Source organism: Cervus canadensis, chromosome X, assembly GCF_019320065.1.
Source record: "Cervus canadensis isolate Bull #8, Minnesota chromosome X, ASM1932006v1, whole genome shotgun sequence".
Taxonomy (NCBI): domain Eukaryota; kingdom Metazoa; phylum Chordata; class Mammalia; order Artiodactyla; family Cervidae; genus Cervus; species Cervus canadensis.
Genome location: NC_057419.1, coordinates 18,920,890 through 18,942,084, shown reverse-complemented (window position 1 = coordinate 18,942,084; position 21,195 = coordinate 18,920,890). Strand labels below are relative to the sequence as shown.

General features: G+C 45.6%; 2 protein-coding genes across 3 annotated transcripts in view; one reads left to right on the top strand and one right to left on the bottom strand.

The window, feature by feature from the left end:
- Positions 1 to 14,295: 14,295 nt before the first annotated feature.
- LOC122434824 (collectrin-like) overlaps positions 14,296 to 21,195 on the top strand; it is an 88,184-nt gene continuing 81,284 nt past the window's right edge. Inside the window, exons 1-2 of one of the 2 annotated variants that reach the window (XM_043458555.1) lie at positions 14,296 to 14,495; positions 20,474 to 20,587. In XM_043458555.1, coding sequence (XP_043314490.1) covers positions 14,398 to 14,495; positions 20,474 to 20,587 — 212 coding nt within the window. In that variant the 5' untranslated portion in view covers positions 14,296 to 14,397. Of the gene's footprint in view, positions 14,496 to 17,777; positions 17,905 to 20,473; positions 20,588 to 21,195 lie in introns of those variants that run through there. The other variant, XM_043458554.1, reaches the window with a different exon arrangement.
- Positions 18,339 to 21,195, bottom strand: part of LOC122434826 (carbonic anhydrase 5B, mitochondrial-like) — a 39,523-nt gene continuing 36,666 nt past the window's right edge. Inside the window, exon 4 of the mRNA XM_043458563.1 lies at positions 18,339 to 18,382. Coding sequence (XP_043314498.1) covers positions 18,354 to 18,382 — 29 coding nt within the window. The 3' untranslated portion in view covers positions 18,339 to 18,353. The remainder of the gene's footprint in view (positions 18,383 to 21,195) is intronic.

The window sequence follows — 21,195 nt, the reverse complement described above, 5'->3', positions numbered from 1 at the left end:
GCACTTTTTGTCATCATATGCTGCTCTTTTAAGTGCTCAGCAGCCACTTATGTCTAGTGACTGCTTACAGGACAGCACAGGTACAGAATATTTTCATCACTGCAGAAAGTGAATGGTGCTCAACGCCACTGTTCTACATCATTAACTTTAATGTTACACAACTACCAGACCTCAGGGCTGGCCAAAGCCATTCTCTTTGCAAGAAAATGCTTTTAAAATGAATATATAGTTTTAGTATTAGGTCAGCTTGGGAAATATAGCCATCAGTGGAGCATCTGCATGTTCATTCTGAAACTTTATTTTCTACTGACTCTGTGCCTTCTTTAGTAATGTGCCCTTCTGCAGAGTTACCTTAAGCTTGACTAAATTATTCCAAAGACCTCAATCTCTTGTTTTGTTAAAGTAATAATGGATTCAAATGGAAATTGTTAATAAAACCATTTTGCATGTAGTATTTATCATATAGGCTAAAAGTCCAAACTAATGGATAAATATATGAAACAAGTGTGTGTCGCTTGATCTGTTAAGTCACATATGAGAGATGAAGATGGGTTCAATTCACTTTCATCCATTTATTGAACACCTATTATATGTCAGGTACATGGACAGTTCAGTTCAATCGCTCAGTCGTGTCCGACTCTTTGTGACCCCTTGGACTGTAGCACGCCAGGCTTCCCTGTCCATCGCCAACTCCCAGAGCTTTCTCAAACTCATGTCTATCAAGTCAGTGATGCCATCCAATCATCTGATTCTCTGTTGTCCCCTTCTCCTCCTGCTTTCAATCCCTCCCAGCTTCAGGGTCTTTTCCAATGAGTCAATTCTTCACATCAGGTGGCCAAAGTATTGGAGTTTCAGCTTCAGCATCAGTCCTTCCGATGAATATTCAGGACTGATTTCAGTCCTTCCAATGAATATTCAGGACTGATTCAGGTACATGCACAGCAGGCAGCTAAACTGCCAGGAACATTTTCGTTCGTGTATTTTCCATATGTTTTCTTTTTCCTGAGTATTTACCACAGAGAGAAATTGCAGGTCATAGCATATATCTATGATTAGCTTTAGCAACCTTTTTGTTACCGTCCTCTCTTAAGTTGTACATTTTGATTCCTTTTATGCATGAAGCCTATCTCTTTGAAATGTTTTGAATGCCCTAGTAGAAATGTGTTACATCCAACGCACAAGCTTTCAGTCCTTTAACACTTACCCAAGACAAGTGGTTCAGTTGGTGGAAGCACACTGACTGAAATTGCCCACCCTGGCCAGGCGCCATACTAACCATTTGTGTGAATTATTTTGCAATAGGAAGTCCTGGTAAGGAACATGAAACTAATAAGGCACCACCAACTGGAAGAGTTTGGGAAAGGTCAAAAGGATGGACCACGTGTCCTACTGCCTCCCAGAATCCTTTTCGCTGGCATCCATGTTGGATGAGCAATACGTGTCCCACAAAGGACTCTGAATCAGAATGACTGGCCAAAGAAAATCCAAAACTGACTGTATCACCATAAAAGCAGAGACTTCAAGCTATGTGGCAGAGCAGTCCTCCTGGGTTTCCTTAACCTGCTGCTCTCCGCCTGGGCGCCCTTTCCTAGTAAAGTCTGTTGCTTTGTCAGCTCATGTGTTTCCTCGGACAATTCATTTCCAAGTGTTAGACAAGAGCCCTGTTTTGGGACCTGGAAGGGGTCTTGTTTCTTGCAACAGTTCCATTGGCAAGATACTTAATCTAGAACTACATCAATCCTGTTCAGATCTAAATAGTTTGAGGCTTTGTTTTCTGACCAAAACTCAACTCATCAGCAGCCAGCTCACGCTCTTGAGTTAAGAGGAAGCAACAAAAGGACAGGAGATCCAGTCAAATTATACCCAACACCTGAAAAACAACTTGGATTCATGCTCTGAGGAGAGCTGGCTAGCATCTTCAGTTTCATCTGCTACACCGAGCTTACCAGCCACATTCGAACTTGGGCAGACTTATCACCATCTCATTCTGTCAACAGGCCTTCCTTGTCTGAACAGTGTTTGTGTTGATCCCTGATCAATAATGGTCTTTCTTGATTTTTAAACGTGTGGGCATGAAATCTTTCTACACTTTACCTCTTTAAGCAGGGAGAATGAAACTCTACCTCATTTTCCCTAATATTTATGAAAGTCATTTTGAGGAAAAACGATCTTAAAAATTATTCACTGAAATGAAGATATTGATTTATTTAATTCACTAGGAAGGAATTTTATTTCAAAAGGTTTATCTTAAACTGCAAGGATGTGTATTAAACGTCACAATTAAACATCCCAAAGGTGAAGCTATGTTGTCAAAATGCCCATTTAACAGATATCTCAAAGCCACCCTTTGCTGATCTTCTGTAACCCCATTTTTTTTAAGTTTCTTTTTCTTTTTTTTAAACAAGAGAAAGTAGACAGATACATATTGGTAAATGGTAACTGTCCATATTCACATAAAGACACAGTGTAATCTCTGAACCCAGTATACAGAGAAAGGAGGAAAAAAGCTAGGATACTATATACAACTACACTGGGGCCTAGCACCCTCCAGCTTCCATCAGAGCTAAGGGAGCAGAAGGTTTTCTTTTTTCCCAAAGAGAATGGTAGTGTTGATTCCGTAAAGTTTTTGCTGGAACAGGAAGGAATAAAAATGAATTGGAACAGAAAGGAGTAGAGATTCTTTCCCACTGAATTCTGCTCAAAGTCTTTCCCCCCAAATAAGTCATGAACCATGGTATAAAGGAGAAAGTGAAATGAAAGTATTAGTCGCTCAGTCGTGTCCAACTCTTTGTGACCCCCTGGACTGTAGCCCGACAGGCTCTTCTGTCCATGGAATTCTCCAGGCAAGCATACTGGAGTGGGTTGCCATTCCCTTCTCCAGGGGATCTTCCTGACCCAGGGGTCGAACCCGGGTCTCCTGCACTGGAGGCGGATTCTTTACTGTCTGAGCCACCAGGGAAGGCCATAAAGACAAAAGAGATCTCTAAAACAGGGAAACTGAGCACAAGGGGAGAGGAAAAAACAGACTGCAACTTGCCCCCAGGGACTGGAGAAAATTAAAAAAGGAAGGTTGGAATTCATCTGTGTTCCATTAGTCATCTTTTCCTTCATCTTCTTCTCCTTCCTCCCCCTCATTATCATCTTTGTCACTTCATCCTCATCCTCTTCTTCATCAATATCTTCCAATCCTCTTCCTCTTGATCATCATCATCTTCTTCTCCTTCTCCTTCCCCTTCCCCATCATCCATGACAGGAATCAAGTAATGGATTTGGTAAAATATCATCTTTGATGACCTCTCCTAACTCATCTGCATCTGCATCAGAATGATCAATAAACCAGGTGAAGAAGCTCTCTGGTCCCTCATGCTATCTCTTCCTGCTGACTTCATTCTGTGTTTGACTTAAATGTTCTGTCATGAAGATTTAGATTTTATTTTTATTTCAACACCTCATTCTTTTGTTGTGTGAAGTTATCATGGATATACAAGGGAGCCTATCCAAAGCCGGTTCTTCCTTCATCGTGCTCAGAGAGTTGTCTAACTGCAATGTACATTAGTTTAAAAAATCCAGCCTTTGAGCAAAAGAGCCGTTACTGACATCCGAAGTGTTCCCTCTGGTTTTCAGTCAATAAGAATACCTCAGACACAGTGATGACTTAACAGTTTGTCTACTGATGGGTAGGGAGGCTATGAGGGACTTGTGTTGAAATTGCATTTTGACAGTGAGCTCCCCTTTCACTGAGACCTTACATTTATATAGAGTGGCTGTGAGAGAGGTACTGATGGAAATTATCATAGGCTAAAGTCCCCCTAGATCATTCCCTGGGACCACTACTGTTTACATACTTATACCTGTCAGTTCAGTTCAGTTCAGTCACTCAGTCGTGTCCGACTCTTTGAGATCCCATGGACTGCAGCATGCCAGGCTTCCCTGTCCATCGCCAACTCCCGGAGTTTACTCAAACTCATGTCCATCGAGTCGGTGATGCCATCCAACCATCTCATCCTCTGTAGTCCCCTTCTCCTCCTGCCTTCAATCTTTCCCAGCATCAGGCTCTTTTCAAATGAGTCAGTTCTTCACATCAGGTGGTCAAAGTATTGGAGTTTCAGCTTCAGCATCAGCACTTGTGTAAAATTGCATGAAAAAGCAGCAATAAATTGCAGGTCACAAGTGACATATCTGAAAGCTGTTGCTAGGCCTAGGGGATCCCAAATTGCCCAAACCAAATTGGGTAACATGGTTACCTACTGAGCACCCTTAGGAAATGCTGTCTGTAGACCAACAGAGAGACTGGTGGTTAAATATGTATTATGAAGTAAAAGAACTGACTACCTTGATAACAATCCGGCAGGGTGGGGACTTCCTTATGTTGAGTGATCAGGGGAAGGACTCCCTGAAGAGATGCCATTTAAGCTAAGACTGGATTAACAAAAAGGAACATGCAAGGGGAAAAATATTCCAGGCAGGAGGAAATAGCCCTTGGCAGGACACCCTGGATGGAGGGATGGGCTGCACTCACTGCCAGGCAGCTCCAGTCCCAGCAGTACTGCTGTCAGAAGGCTGAGTGATGAGGGCTGCCTAATGAATTGGGTTGTGTTTAAGATGCAGTACAGGTGTTGGCCTAAAAGTGGCTGCATCTTTACATGAGCAGGTGTCCCCTGTGGGAAAGGGGACCGCATGATGTGGTAGGTGAATGGAAGATACCAGTAGTTTGGCAGGTGGTTTAGGTTTTAAGTCTTCTGCCTTTCAGAGGTCCTTTGGTGACAATGTGGGACAGAATAAATTATAGAAGGTAGCTGTTATGGGATGAATTGTGTCTCCTCAAAATTCATATGTTGAACTTCCTAATGCCCAGTACCTCAGCATGCAACTGTATTTAGAGACATGGTCTTTATAGAGGTAATCAATGGAAGGTACTATAGGACACCAATATGAATGGTGTCCTTATAAAAAGAGATTAGAACAAAGACTTGCACAGAGGAAAGACCAGGTGAAAACGGAAGGAGAAGATAGACATCCACAGGTCAGAGAAGGAGGCCTTAAAGAAATCAATCCTGTCCACAGGCCAATCTTGAACTTCTAGCCTCCAGAAGTAAGAGAAAATACAATTCTGTTGAAGCCACCCAGTTTACAATAATTGTTACAGCAACCCTAACAAGAAAAGAGTAGCCAATATCCCTTTCCAGGATGGCTTCGGGGATCCAGATCTTGGACATTTGCTGTTGATTGATGTGGCTTTTTGCCTCATTGCTTATTCTGTGGATACCACAGAAAATTGAGAGATGCTGAGGTGCACTGGATGGAACATGCAATGAGTAACTCACTAAAGATAGTAAAGTAACAAACAGAGTCATGAAGGCTCTCAATTTCATCCCAGCTTTTACCCAGTCCTAACTACAGTATCTCTTCTATCAAGCATGATCACCTCCATGACACAGGGCTAGTGTCTCCTCTGCATATTTAGGAATCTGTGAGCGTCCTACACTTGACCCAGTAGAACTAGGATGGACTCAGCAGGACGGTGTTCCTACTAGGGTGAGGTCCTGGCCGGCTCCATGCAGGACTTACGTCCAGGCACCATGACCCCACGCAGGCAGTGGAAGAGAAGGTCAGGGGTCCCAGAAGCAGAGGTGTGGGCCTGCAGAGAGGGAGTGGGGTGTCCCCACCACCCTCCCCGGAGGACGGATGGGATGGGTGGCAGCGGTCTGCACTCGCAGCCCACAGGGAGCTGACAGCTGGGTCCACGTGAGGAGCTGGTGCCCCGGCCACAGCAGTGCCAACCTTGCCTGCTCGCCTGCCCACCTCAGGTCACGCAGAGCCGCCAGTAGAGAGAGGAGTCGTCTGTGAGAGGAGAGATGGGCACGTCGCTCCCCAACCTGCACACGATCCAAGGAGTAGCATGAGAGTGGCAGCACCTGGAGCTCTGGTGACGGTGGACCCAGGCGCCGAGACTGTCCTGTGGGTGGGATGGAGACTGGTGCCTGCCCCTCAGCTGGAGAAGGCTGAAGGTGAAGGCCAGCTCGAGCCTGCATGAGAGAGAGGGGGCGGCTTTGCCAGCAGTCTGCGCCCGGATGGCTGCTGGGGCCAAGTGGAGGCCACTGAAGGGAGCTGGACGGGCCTGTGGGGCCCAAGATCCACGTGCAGGGCCCAGGGAAGGCGGAGAGTGGGCAGGCAGGGCGAGATGGAAGCCATCGTCTGTGCCAGGGAAAGGGCCAGTGCAGAGGTCGCCACACCTTCTCCGAAGGCCCCAAGTGCAGTCTGGATGGACAGGAGGGCGCGCCGTGATGAGGCCACCATCAGGCAGGGGGCGCACGGGGAGCCCACCTGGGGAACCAAAGCTGGCCTTTTCCTCTCCTGCAGATCCCCGCCCCCTCCCCTGTCCCTTTTCCATCCCTCAGTGAGCAGGAGTGGGGGAGGTCAGGGGCTCTGGGCAGGAGGAGTGGAGCCTGGAGAGCAGAATGCATCCTGCACAGGCCAGCCCAGTGGGGGAGGGAAGCTGGGTGTTAGTGGTGGGAAGACAGTTGATCTAGGTTTTGATCAGACTGGCCTGAGCTCTTAAACACCCAGAAATGACACGCCGGCTCCATCAGTCCCCCCAGGTGCTGCAGGGAGTGGAGGAGAGAAAGAGCTGACAGCACCCAAGGCAGCGATGTGAGGAGCAGAAGACTCCTACTGCGCTCTCCTGAGGCTGCGTGTGCTGCACTGCTGGGCGCAAGCCAGAGAAGTTGGTAGCTGCTCTCGGAAGCCCGCTGTGCAGGCTGCGACATAGGCCCTGAGAGTTCAGTGATGGGAAAATCCAGGTCCCGCCAAGGACATTCCCGAGAAGCTGGCCCAGAGAGACGTGGAAGATGAATGAAACGTGACAGAACCAATTCCTTTGAAATCATTACTTACAGATCTTGATATCAGGTGGCTTTTTGCTCTTCCTTGACTTTTCTTAAAAGTAGAGTGGATGATGCAAGTAAAAAAACTAAGTGGTAGAAAGTTCTGCTTTTATTAGATCAGGTTGTGTTAAGTGTTCTTGGGACTTTGAAGATAGTAAACAGGTGTTTTCAAGGTTTTGTTGTAAAGTTTGGTCCAGATTTTTGAAAAGATTTTCACAGGAAGTTTTAAATGTTGCAAGTATTATCTCAGGAAATTATGATGAAATTCTAGTCCATTTTCCAGGTCAACTGAGACGTTTATCTGCCTCCTTGACTCAAATAATGTTTTTATAGGATAATTGATCATTTTTAGCAGAGAAGTAGAAGTGTAACTCAAGCACAGTGTTCTCTTTCTGAGTAAAATGATGTAGGGCACAGAATGAATTTCTTCCTCTGATTATTCAGGGAAAAGCCTTGTGATCTAAGAAGGAACAACATGCTCTTGTATCCATGGTAAGGGGATTAACGGTCTTGTGCTTGTAAAATAGCAGCCCAGCTCCTATTTAGTCCTTTGATTTCAAGAAACAAGAGCCCGATTCTTCTCAGCCCAGTTGGCCCTGTCTGGTGCGTTTGATGAGAAGTAGCAGCGGGGCCAGTTCTTAGACAGTTACCTTCAGTCCAGGGCTCCCCACACTTTCGGAAAGGGAGTGGACATTTCCATCTTGTTAGTGGTTTGCTGACAGAAGCAATTGTTTATGCCTAAGTATTACTGTTTCTGACACAGTTTGACAAAATTATTATTCAAGTGAATACAAAGAATTCCATCAGACCCATGTGTATTTACAAATCTTAAAAATGTATGATACTTTTCTATTTAGCAGTGCTAGTGCAATTTCACTCTATTTATTTTTACTGAAGCGTAATAGATCCCATTATGTGAGCTGCAAGTGTAAAACATAATGGCTTGATATTTGTGTGATTGAGAGACGATCACCACAATGGTTAACATCTGTCACCATACATTGTGATAAGATTTTTTTTTCTCGTGATGAGAACTTTTAAAGATTTAGGCATTTCCATTTATTTATTACATCAGAACATGCTTTAAAAGACATGTTTATGTGAAGTAATTAGCCTCCAACTAATAAAAAAAAATCAAAAAAAAAGGAAGAGAGTTCCAGAAAAACAAAAACAAAACAAAAAAAAAATAAAAGACATGTTTAGTTCAGTAAGTGCTGTTGGCTGATTTTTCATTTCATGCAAACCCTAGAGGACAGTCACTGTGGTCACTTTGGGATGAAAAGTCATGGAAGAAGTCATGCTGGTTGGACATGATGTATAAATGGAAGGAATTTGCATCTTTTGGTCGCTAAGTAAATTGTCTACTGAAATCTGTAAATCAGTCTTCATGTTATTTACTTTAGCACCAGCTTTCTTTACATGTACACTTCCTCTTGGCTCTTTCTATCTGCACCATATTCAGGAGTCTTCGTATACTAGAGAGTCCTCTGTGTTATGTTGTCTGAATATTTGTGACTTGGGAAGAAAGGTTTGGGAAAGAAAGCTCCCTCCTTTCCTTTATTCCTTTTCTATTATAGCTATGCTACCCCCAACTTAGTTTCTCTGTTACTCTCTTTTTGGGATAATGTAGGAACAGTGAATAAAACCAATGGAGCTCATTTCTCCATTCTGTTAGTTCATCCATCCATCCATTTCGCAGTCGCTGAGTGTCCACATGGACGGCTCTTTGGGAATACAGGGCCACACAGTGTAGGGTAGACCTGTGCCTTGGCCTCAGGCCCCAGGCCCGGAGAAGTCTTGTGTTGCTGATGGACAGGGTGTTTGATAGGCTCCCAGGGGATGTCAGCTGATAAAATTGAAAATGGTGTTCAAAGCTTAGTCTATGAAGTTCTCCTGTGGGTAAAATTTAGAACCCCTCCTGACAAAGACTATGGACAAGTCACATGGAATTCAGAAGTCCTTGCTCTCCCCATGATCCTCGGTCAATTCTCAGATGGAGCGTGGAGATGGTGGGCAGATTCTGGCATCTTGGGAGTTTTGGCTCCCATGTTGGATTTAATCTTTTGTTAGGCTCTCACTGTGAACTTGAACTTCAACAGTCTTTTTTTAAAAAATTTATCTTTTTTAATTGAAGGATATTTGCTTACAGAATCTAGTTGTTTTCTGTCAAACCTCAACATGAATCAGGCATAGTGCACGTGCCACCTCCCGCTTGAACCTCCCTACATCTCCCTTCACATCCCACCCCTCTAGGTTGATACCGAGCTCCTGAGTTCTAAATTCCCATGAGTCATACAACAGATTCCTACTGGCTACATATTTTACTGGCTTAAAGCTGGCTTAAAACTGAACATTCAAAAAACTAAGATCATGGCATCCAGTCCCATCACTTCATGGCAAAGAGATGGAGAAATAATGGAAACAATGACAGACTTTATTTTCTTGGGCTCCAGAATCACTGGAGATGGCAACTGCAGCCATGAAATTAAAAGATGCTTCCTCCTTGGAAGAAAAGGTATGACCAACATAGACAAAATTTAAAAAGCAGAGAAATTACTTTGCTGACAGTTCAGTTCATCTCACTTCAGTCACTCAGTCGTTTCCGACTCTTTGTGATCCCGTGGACTGCAGCATGCCAGGCCTCCCTGTCCATCATCAACTCCCAGAGTCTACCCAAACCCGTGTCCATTGAGTCGGTGATGCCATCCAACCATCTCATGCTCTGTCATCCCCTTCTCCTCCTGCCCTCAATCTTTCCCAGCATCAGCGTCTTTTCAAATGAGTCAGCTCTTCACATCAGGTGGCCAAAGTATTGGAGTTTCAGCTTCAACATCAGGCCTTCCAGTGAACACCCAGGACTGATCTCCTTTAGGATGGACTGGTTGGATCTCCTTGCAGTCCAAGGGACTCTCAAGAGTCTTCTCCAACATCAGAGTTCAAAAGCATCAGTTCTTTGACACTCAGCTTTCTTTATAGTCCAACTCTGACATCCATACATGACCACTGGCCGTGACTAGACGGACCTTCGTTGACCAAGTAATGTCTCTGCTTTTTAATATGGTATCTAGGTTGGTCATAACTTTCCTTCCAAGGAGTAAGCGTCTTTTAATTTCATGGCTGCACTCACCATCTGCAGTGATTTTGGAGCCCCAAAAAATAAAGTCATCCACTGTTTCCACTGTTTCCCCATCTATTTGCCATGAAGTGATGGGACAGGATGCCATGATCTTAGTTTTTTGAATGTTGAGCTTTAAGCCAACTTTTTCACTCTCCTCTTTTACTTTCATCAAGAGGCTCTTTAGTTCTTCTTTGCTTTCTGCCATAAGGGTGGTGTCATCTGCATATATGAGGTTATTGATATTTCTCCCGGCAATCTTGATTCCAGCTTGTGCTTCATCCAGCCCAGCGTTTCTTATGATGTACTCTGCATATAAGTTAAATAAGCAGGGTGACAATATACAGCCTTGACGTACTCCTTTTCCTATTTGGAACCAGTCTGTTGTTCCATGTCCAGTTCTAACTGTTGCTTCCTGACCTGCATACACATTTCTCAGGAGACAGGTCAGGTGGTCTAGTATTCCCATCTCCTTCAGAACTTCCCACAGTTTATTGTGATCCAACAGTCAAAGGCTTTGGCATAGTCAATAAAGCAGAAATAGATGTTTTTCTGGAACTCTCTTGCTTTTTCGATGATCCAGCGAATGTTGGCAATTTGATCTCTGTTTCCTCTGCCTTATCTAATGCCAGCTTGAACATCTGGAAGTTCACGGTTCACATATTGCTGAAGTGTGGCTTGGAGAATTTTGAGCATTACTTTGCTAGTGTGTGAGATGAGTGCAATTGTGCGGTAATTTGAGCATTCTTTGGGATTGCCTTTCTTTGGGATTGGAATGAAAACTGACCTTTTCCAGTCATGTGGCCACTGCTGAGTTTTCCGAATTTGCTGACATATTGAGTGCAGCACTTTCACAGCATCATCTTTTAGGATTTGAACTAGCTCAACTGGAATTCCATCACCTCCACTAGCTTTGTAGTGATGCTTTTTAAGGCCTACTTGACTTCACATTCCAGGAAGTATAGCTCTAGGTGAGTGTGAGTGATCACACCATCGTGATTATTTGGGTCGTGAAGATCTTTTGTGTGCAGTTCTTCTCTGTATTCTTGCCACCTCTTCTTAATATCTTCTGCTTCTGTTAGGTCCTTACCATTTCTGTCCTTTATTGAGCCCATCTTTGCGTGAAATGTTCCCTTGGTATCTCTAATTTTCTTGAAGAGATCTCTAGTCTTTCCCATTCTATTGTTTTCCTCTATTTCTTTGCATTGGTCGCTGAGAAAAGCTTTCTTATCTCTCCTTGCTATTCTTTGGAACTCTGCATTCAAATGGGTATATCTGCCCTTCTCTCTTTTGCTTTTCGCTTCTCTTCTTTTCAGAGGTATTTGTAAAGCCTCCTCAGACAGCCATTTTGCCTTTTTGCATTTCTTCTTCTTGGAGATGGTGTTGATTCCTGTCTCCTGTACAACATCACGAACCTCTGTCCATAGTTCATGAGGCACTCTGTCTATCAGATCTAGTTGCTTAAATCTGTTTGTCACTTCCACTGTCTACTCATAAGGGATTTGATTTAGGCCATACTGAATGGTCTAGTGGTTTTCCCCACTTTCTTCAATTTAAGTCTGAATTTGGCAATAAGGAGTTCATGATCTGAGCCATAGTCAGCTCCCGGTCTTGTTTTTGCTGACTGTATAGAGCTTCTCCATATTTGGCTACAAAGAATATAATCAGTCTGATTTTGGTGTTGGCCATCTGGTGATGTCCATGTGTAGAGTCTTCCCTTGTGTTGTTGGAAGAGGGTGTTTGCTAGGACCAGTGCATTCTCTTGGGAAAACTCATGTGCCGTCACAGCTGCCACTCCTTGACTTTGCCAACAAAGGTCTGTCTAATCAAAGCTATGGTTTTTCCGGTGGTCATGTATGGACTATAAAGAAAGCTGAGCAATGAAGAATTGATGCTTTTGAACTGTGGTGTTGGAGAAGACTCTTGAGAGTCCCTTGGACTGCAAGGAGATCAAACCAGTCAGTCCTGAATATTCATTGGAAGGACTGATGCTGAAGCTGAAACTCCAATACTTTGTCCATCTGATGGGAAGAGCTGACTCAGTGGAAAAGACCCTGATGCTGAGAAAGATTGAAGGCAGGAGAAGACGGGGACAACAGAGAATGAGATAGTTGGATGGCATCACCGACTCAATGGACTGAGTTTGAGGAGGCTCCGGGAGTTGGTGAAGGACAGCGAAGCCTGACAGGCTGCAGTCCATGGGGTCTCATAGAGTCAGAAGGACTGAGCGACTGAACTGAACTGAAATGACCTATTTTAGAGATGGTAATGTAAGTTTCCATGTTACTCTCTCCATACATCTCACCCTCTCCAAGAGTCTTAATAGCACTAAATGCCCTTGCAGTTGAAGTCTCCTAACCCTCCCTAACCATAATAGCCAATCATTGTTAGCTCTTAGTGAGCATCTGTGAGTGAATGAAGACTGCCTAACATCCTGGCTCTTAACCCAGGGGCCCATCTCCTGGGCTACAGTGGACAGGAGAAGACGGTGTCCCACCCCCCATTTCTCCCTCTTGTTGCACCCGACTACCCTGGACAGATACTCCCTCGGTGAGCATAGTGGGGATGGTCACAGTAGAAGGATCTCTCTCCACCTGTGGTTTATCTCGTGTTGGACTTCAGTGTCTTACCCCTGTGGCAACGAAGACAGTGGTTAATTTCTCAAAGGATCTTCCAAACCAGGAGGCAGCCCCAGCCCAGGGGGGCATGTCCATCTTCACATGAAGCCTCTGCTTTGCAGCTGCCTCCAGAAGCAGGCGTGTGCTTTCCCCTGGCCCTTTCCCCACAGTCTTGCTACTCTAGGAAGTAGGCTTACTCCATCTTAGGTCAGCTGCTTCAATCGGAACAAAATGGAAACACATCTCTGTAATTCTGTTTCTGTAGTTATTTGTAGACCACAAGCTTGCTGGTGTGTTTGGTTAAAGCCTTAGGCTTGCTTTTTTTGGCCAAACCATGATGTAGGAGGGATACTTACATGTTCTTCTATTGAGGAAGACCCAAGGAGCTAAAACTAATCACCATTTTGCTCATATCAATTTTGGAGAAATGATGCTTCTTAAGACAGAGAATGGGAGATATCCTAATAAATACTTGGCCCATTTGAGTATGTAAAAGAACTACTGTTAAAAAATTTTGCGTAATTATTAAGGCCACTATTATACAGATGAACTCAATATCTTTCGGTTGAATTCAGCTTATTTTCAAAGTACATTTGTATCTGTTATGTGGTTATCAATGAAGCCAGTAAGAACTGTTACTTTTCCATTGTCTTGTTTTATTCTTAGAGATCAGTTTACGATGCTCAGGTAACTTTAAAGATCACTGCTTTGCTCTTCTGTTTCTATGAATATGTGTACATTTTTCCTCTATTTCTCTGAATATGTGTATATCTTTATATAAATTTGACAAAGATATCTCTATTTATCTATATATATACTTCCAAAAGAGTTGCAAAGTAATACGAAACTCCTGTGTACCAGGGCCCCTCCACCTGGGGGGACTTCATCCTTTCATTGCTCCCAAGGATATGTGGAAATATCTGAGCATTTTGGTTTTCACAGTTGGATGTGCTACTGGCAAGAGTTATTTAGGTTAAAATGTTAACAGTACTGAGGTTGAGAAACTCTGCTCTAGACCTGTTTCCTAATGGGTTAAATCACCATGACAGATATATCAAAGTTAAGAAATTAAGGTGAATTCAATATTATTAAACTATGAATTTTTTTTCCGTTTTTTGAAACCTGTGTCCTTTTTTTTCCCCAGAGCACCCGTTTTTATTCTAATCCATTCTAGGACACCATCTGCAACTTGCTTTGTTTTTCATGACCTTGTCACTTTTGAAGCGATTTCTCAGTGTCTGTCACCTGCATGTGGTACGTGCTGCATCCAGATAGCACCTCCAGGTGGCATATGGAAATGCGGTGTGTCTTGGGGCATGCCTATCTATAGATGCCTTGGCATTGAGCCAGTGGAGAGGAGAGATAATCAACGCAGTGCTGAGCTCAGGAGAGCCACACATCAGGAGGAATTTCCCCCTCAAAATGTCAACGGCACCCTCACTGACACACAAAGGTCCCAGTCCCTTTCTAGTAAATGATGCAGAGTGAAATGCCTTGTCTCAAGTCTAGCAAAGGGCAGGTAGTAAACTTCAAAATAAAAGCTTGATTTATTGAATTTCGGCCCAGGACCTTTGCTATGTAACAGTAACTGTCTCCATAGAAAATGTTGGCTTTAACAAGTATAGGAACAATTTTAATGATTCGGAAATCTTTATTTCTAAGTAGATAACAGCTTTTCCTTTTATTTGCTGAGGTGCTGTGTTTAGCCAGAGTTGCACCTGGTGAAAACTCTGAATGAAGAATTGGAATTCGTGGGAAGCGACAGTGGAGTTTCCTGGTGATGGGGACAGAGGAAGCGTTTGTGGCCCCAGTGTGTGGATGGAGTCGTGTGCATGCCTTCTCCTGCCTTGTTTCTCCTCATAGCACGCCTCCCCGCCTGTCAGTGTGCACGTTCATTTACGTGTTTACCTTCTGTCTCTGCCCTCTTAGAAACCGTACTCACTGGGATGGAGAAGGGACTTTGCTCTTTATAGCTTATCTTCCAACTCTCTAAAGGGCAATATTTTGAAATTCATGTTTGAACAGTATGTAAATATGCTTCAGATGGAAGGACTAATACAGGCAAAGTGTCCAAATGACCCCTTACTTGGTTCTGGCCTTCTCTATTATGCCAGCTTGTTACTTTGTATTTACTTAATTGATAGGAATGACTTGTGCTACCCATAATATGCCACTCCCATCTTTTTCACTTGACAGTGTATTTTTGAGTTTTTACCTTAAAAAAAAATGTAGCTCAGTAGTTTTCAACTAGGGGTCATTTCTGTCCTTCAGGGAATGTTTGGCAATGTCTGGAGACATGTTTGAGTGTTGTTACTGGAGGATGTCCTGATGATACCTAGGCCATAGAGGCCCGGTTTGCTGCTACACGTCATGCAACCCACAGGGCGTCCACAGCATAGAATTATCGGGCCCAAACCCAGCCATGAAGGAACCCCTAGGCTCTTTCCTTCCTTAAATCTGTGGAATAGTTGTTCCTTGGTAGCAATACCATATTGACTTTATCCCTTCCTTTTTTAGTGGACATTTAGGTTCTTCCGATTCTCTGAGCTGACTAAGGGGGCTGGCAAGAACCGCCTCACCATCTGTGTATGTGTGTCGGGGGGCATGTGAGTGGGTGGAAGAGTGTTTCTGGTGGCCCCACTGTGTTCAAGGAAACACTTCCAAATGCCGCTTCAGAAGGGCTGGACCCGTTGATGCCCACAGCACTGCCTGGGATTCCAATTGTCTGCATCCTTCCCAGCATTTGATATTAATCACCTTTTTGAGTTTTGCCAACCGGAAGATGATGAATGAGTACCTCCTTTTTAACAGTTGCATCGTCTGATTGTTAGGTGCTGTGTGCTTAGTTGTGTCCGACTCTGCCACTGCATGGACTGCCACCCACCAGGCTCCTCTGTCCGTGGGGATTCTCCAGGCAAGAAATCTAGAGTGGGTTGCCATGCCTTCTCCTGGGGATCTTCTCGACCCAGGAGTTGAACCGGGGTCTCCTGTTAATAAGGCCCCAAACATGAGTCATTCACACCCCATGCATTCTGTAAGCTGGGGGATATGTTAATGGCCAGCACACACCATTTCATTTTGTTCAGCTCTGTGTCTTTGAAAAAGGCATGAGTTGGGAAACCAGGCTTGAGAGTTCTGCCAGTAGAGGTCACTGTCCCTCAGTGATTCTCCACCAGTGTCATCAGGACCATGCCCCCATCCCACCCCGCCGGCAATATCTGGCAGTGACTGGAGACAGCTTTGATTTTCACAAAGTAGGTTATGTGCTGTCACCTAGAGGAGAGGTACCAGAGAGTGAGTGAAAGTCTCTCAGTCGTGTCCGATTCTTTGCCACCGCATGGACTGTAGTTTGCCAGGCTCCTCTGTCCATGAAATTCTCCAGGCAAGAAACCTGGAGTGGGTTGCCATGCCTTCCTCCAGGGGATCTTTCCAGTTCAGGGATTGAACCCAGGTCCCCTGCATTGCAGGTGGATTCTTAACCGTCTGAGCAACCAGAGAAGCCCAGGAATTCTGATGTGGGTAGCCCATCCCTTCTGGGGATCTTCCCGACCCAGGAATCGAACCGGGGTCTCCCGTTAATAAGGCCCCAAACATGAGTCATTCACACCCCAAGCATTCTACAAGTTGGGGGATATGTTATTGGCCAGCACACACCATTTCATTTTGTTCAGCTCTGTGTCTTTGAAAAAGGCGTGAGTTGGGAGACTAGGCTTGACAGTTTTGCCAGTAGAGGTCACTGTCCCTCAGTGATTCTCCACCAGCGTCATCCTGCACCATGCCCCCATCCCACCCCGCCGGCAATATCTGGCAGTGACTGGAGACAGCTTTGATTTTCACAAAGTAGGTTATGTGCTGTCACCTAGAGGAGAGGTACCAGAGAGTGTGTGAAAGTCTCTCAGTTGTGTCCGACTCTTCGCGACCGCATGGACTTGTAGCCTGCCAGGCTCCTCTGTCCATGAAATTCTCTAGGCCAGAATACTGGAGTGGGTAGCCGTTCCTTTCTCCAGCACATCTTTCAAACCCAGGAATCGAACCCAGGTCTCCCGCATTGCAGGCAGATTCTTTACCAACTGAGCCACCAGGAAAACCCAGAGGGGAGATACCAAGGTTTCTGCTAAAACCCTATGATGCCGAGGTCTGCACCCCACAGAGAATTGTCTGGCCCCAACAGAACCAAGGTGGAGAAAACACACTGGATAAAATTCTAATATTTGAAAGGAAGACATGACAATCCTCATAGTAATAATGAAACTTTATTATTATTTAAAAGAAGAGTAATAATGAAACTTTATTATTATTTAAAAGAAGAACAACCTTTAACCTCTATTAAAGTTATAGAGGGGAAAGCACACCTTCCTGAGAAGGGTCTTCTTGGGGGAAAAGGCAGCAAGGAGTGAAGGCTGGGAATTAGCGGTGCCCCCTCAGTGTGGACTCTGCAGGGTGGAGGGGTGGCTCGGGGGCTGCGCTGATGTGCTGGCTGGGGTGAGGGAGGTGGCTTGGCGGTATATGTGACTCAGGCAGGGGTGGGGCAGGGCTCAGCTGGGTAAAGAGAACTGTGGGTGGGAGTTTCATGGGGAGGTGGTGGCCGGGCCCTGACTCCCTGGACGCGAGGGGGACATCAGGCTGCAGGAGTCCCAGGACAGAGTGCTGATCTGCTCCTATCTCTGCAGGGAGGCTCTGTGACTCTGCCCTGGGGGTTGGGGGTGGCAGATGGGGAGAGATGGGGGGGGTGCTGGCCTTGGAGCAGGGTGGGCTGCAGACAGGGAATGCTCAGGCAAGGCGGGAGGTCTGGCCGCTGCTCAATGTCCTCAGACACTGTTGCACCCGTAGTAGAAGCTGCTCCTCAGAGGCCCCGGCTTGGGCACAAAGGCAGGAACCACTCCATTCCTCCACACGGGCTGGAAGGCGGACAGCCTGGGCTCCGGACTCTGCCTCCTTCTCTTGGTCTCAGGACAGTCAAACAATTGAGGCTCGTCAAAGCTCCTTTTTCCTTTCTGGCATCAATTGAGGGGCCTCAGTCCGGTCTCATTGGCACAGAGATCCGGTTGCTCCGGTCTGGGCAGACACGTGTAGACGCTGCCCGTGCGCTCAGGGAGGGTGATCTGGATGGTCACCTGTCTCCGTCTGCTGCGGTGGTGGCGGCCGTTGCACCGGCGAGTCTTCCTGGAAGTCTTACGATGGCGGGAAAAGCGCAGCCCCATGAAGTGGTGGAGGAGCAGCCAGCTGGGAAAACTCCTCCAGGCCTGGGACGCCAAGGCCCTGCGGGCCAGCCTGCGGTACAAGGCGGGCGAGTCGTCCCGATGCCGGCTGCTGCGGGCCCGGTGAGCGCGGCGGACCGACCGGACGCGGCCTGGGTCCCGGCCCGGCGGGAGGCGGGCGGGCCTGGGCCGTGGGAAGCGGGGCTGCGCGGCCTTGTCTGTGCCCGGCCAGCAGCCCAGGTACCTGCTCAGGAAGCTGCCCATGCTGGCCTGGTGGCGGGTCGGATCTTCACGCTGCTTTGGCTTCTAGGCGACCGAGGTCAGCAGATGTGAAGCTCAAGAGTCTCAGGCGACTGTTGGCATCTGGCTACAGGCTGGCGTGTGTGGCGTTGGCACCTCGGGGTTCTCTGGGCTCAGGGTCCTGCGCACACTAGGAATGTGCCCCCGGACGCAGGACCTCAGCAGCTGCCCCTGCCCTCTGAGCAGAGTGGTTCCTCCAAGCTTGCGCTGCAGGCTCTGGATCTTGGCTCTGGGCAGATCAGCCTAGCAGTGCCTGAAATCCTTGCACTTTATATTTGAAGGGACAAAAATGAAACAGTGTACACGTTTTAGTGTTCTTGTCTTCTGAAGTAAAAGAGTGACTGAAAAGATAATGATTGGGCAATGTGAAGATACAGAAGCAAAGAATAGCTTTTGGGCTAGGGAACTGTTAACAGTTTAGACTGTAATTTGGCTACATAGCAGAATCACTTGACTCCCAGTTCCCTGAAAGATACAGATAAAGGCCTGAAACACATTACTAAACTGTTTTTACAGGAGGGTGACTCCCCACCCCTCAGGGCTTCCTGGGTGTCTCAGTGGTAAGAAAAAATTTGCCTGCCAATGCAGGAGATGCAGGAAACCCAGGTTCGATCCCTGCATTGGGAAGGCCCCCCGCAGAGGGAATGGTGAACCACTCCAGTAGTCTTGCCTGGGAAATCCAATGGACAGAGCAACCTGGTGCGCTGCAGTCCATAGGGTCCCAGAATCAGACAGGACTGAGTGACTGAGCTGGCAAGAGCACAACTCCCTCCATTTGAAGAATACTGCTGACTACAAGGATGTACATCCTAGACTGGTTGAAACTTGAAAATTGATGATGCTTGAAAGTTCACCTTGATGCCACCAATCTAAGAATTGTTCATGAGGTGATCATGCCCTGCTCCTTGAACACTATAAAACTCCTCACTACCCCCTCCAGAGTGGGTCACACAATCTTGAGGGCATTAGCCCACTGTGGCCCCCTCTGCCTGGCAAAGCAGTAAAAGCTGTTCTTTTATACTTCACCCAAAACTCTTTCTGTGTTTCTGTTCAGCACGGTTGAATAGAGACCAAGTTTAGGCAACAAAAACATAATGTGTACCAGGTCTTGAAAACTACAGAAAATTGACAGAAGTGCATTCTCTTTCATTAAGTAAAAAAGAACACAATGCACTTGAATGTTCCTTTAGGGAAAAGAGTGAATTTCCTTGTATCCCTAGAGGCTGTGTTTCTTCTAGTGAAAGTGGAAGTCACTGAGTCGTGTCTGACTCTTTGCGACCCCATGGACGAAGTGCATGGAATTCTTCAGGCCAGAATACTGGAGTAGGTAGCCTTTCCCTTCTCCAGGGGATCTTCCCAACCCAGGGATCGAACCCAGGTCCTCCACTTTGCAGGTAGATTCTTTACCAGCTGTGCCACAAGAGAAGCCCAAGAATACTGGAGTGGGTAGCCTATCCCTTCTTCAGCGAATCTGCCCAACCCAGCAATCGAACTGGGGACTCCTGCATTGCAGGCGGATTCTTTACCAAGTGAGCTCTGAGGGAATGGTTGCTAATGTCACTTTTGAAAATTTTATTTTTAAGGACTGGAGAAAGTCATTGAGGATTCATTTTTTAACCCTGACAATGTTGGTTTAGTGTGGACTCTCCTGTAATTTTCTACCTTCATACATTTCATGCACTCTCATATAGATTGTCTCTAATCTAAACACCAATGCCATTTCTTTCTTGTGAAAGAAGAAATGATCCAGGAATACAGGGAGGCACATTTCCAGTTTACACTTGGAAGCTGATACCTACAAAAGCAGTGTTCAAAGCCTCTTGCAAACATTAGAGCCCCTCTGTCCAAAAGTCTGTTATTGGGCCGACCCCAATACTGGAGTAAGAGAAGGGCAGAGACAGTGGCCAACAGAGGCAGCAAGTAGCGGATCAGCAGATTTGTCTGGTTCTGAGAGGTGAAAGGCTGAATGAGGGGTACACTAGAAAGATCTTGATGAGGAAACAGAAAAGACTTCAGTATTAGGGAGGCCAGGCCAAGTGTTGAGGAAACGGATGCTGTCAGCTAACAGGTGATGGAGGTTGCAATTCCTGCTGCCTTCCACTGAGTCATTCCTTTTGTTTTTGGGTTTGTTTTACTCTTGGTAAATTTCTTATTTAAGAATGATCCCCAAGCCTATGATTTGGAAATAAAGGAAATTTCCTATATTATTGTTAACAAGACATGTCTTCATAATAGTAGAAATGAGTTAATTCATAGCTAAGACACCTCTTAAGATGGTCATAACACCGAAGTGGAATTACAATGCAATTTGGTATTTTTTGCTTATAATGTATTTTTTTTTCTTCTCATCATCTGCAGAATTTCCCACGTCCTACTTTGCAATGTAACCCAGCGGGTGTCGTTCTGGTTTGTGGTTACCGATCCTTCAAGAAATCACACCCTTCCCGCCGTTGAGGTACAGTCAGCCATCAGGTAATCACTGCTAAGTACGCCTTCTCCTGGTAAATCAACTTGTTGATTAATTCAGTGGTTTTCATAGACTTTGAAGACTTCTCTCTCTGCTTCACAATGATTTGTTTATTAAGATGTCAGTGATTTTGCTGTGGTGGGCCAGAGGCCACCAGCATGGAGTGGGCAGAGGTTCGGGATGCTAGTAACATTCTCCAGTGTCCAGGACAGCACTTCCCAGCAAAGAACAGTTCAACCCCAAGTGTCGGTCGTGCTCTGGTTGAGAAGCTCTGCTTTAAACATTAGCTAAGAATTAGGTTCATTCTGTCTTGTTTTGGCAAGAACACCTTGCAAGGCAATATTGTCTGATGGTTCATCACATGCATTCTTGAGCCTGAATGCTCAAGTTTTGAATAGTCGTTTTGCCTCTTGATAGCTGTTAGAATACAGACAAGTTACTTCCCCTCTTTTTGCTTTCTTCTTATCATCTATAAAACAGAAGTAATTATGGTATGCTCCTCTTGGAATTGTTGAGTAGATTAAATGCAAAGCATTTCGAGGGGCAAGTAATACCTTTGACTTTTATTTAGAAGTCAAGAAAACTATTCATGTTTCTTTGGTTTCTAAGGACT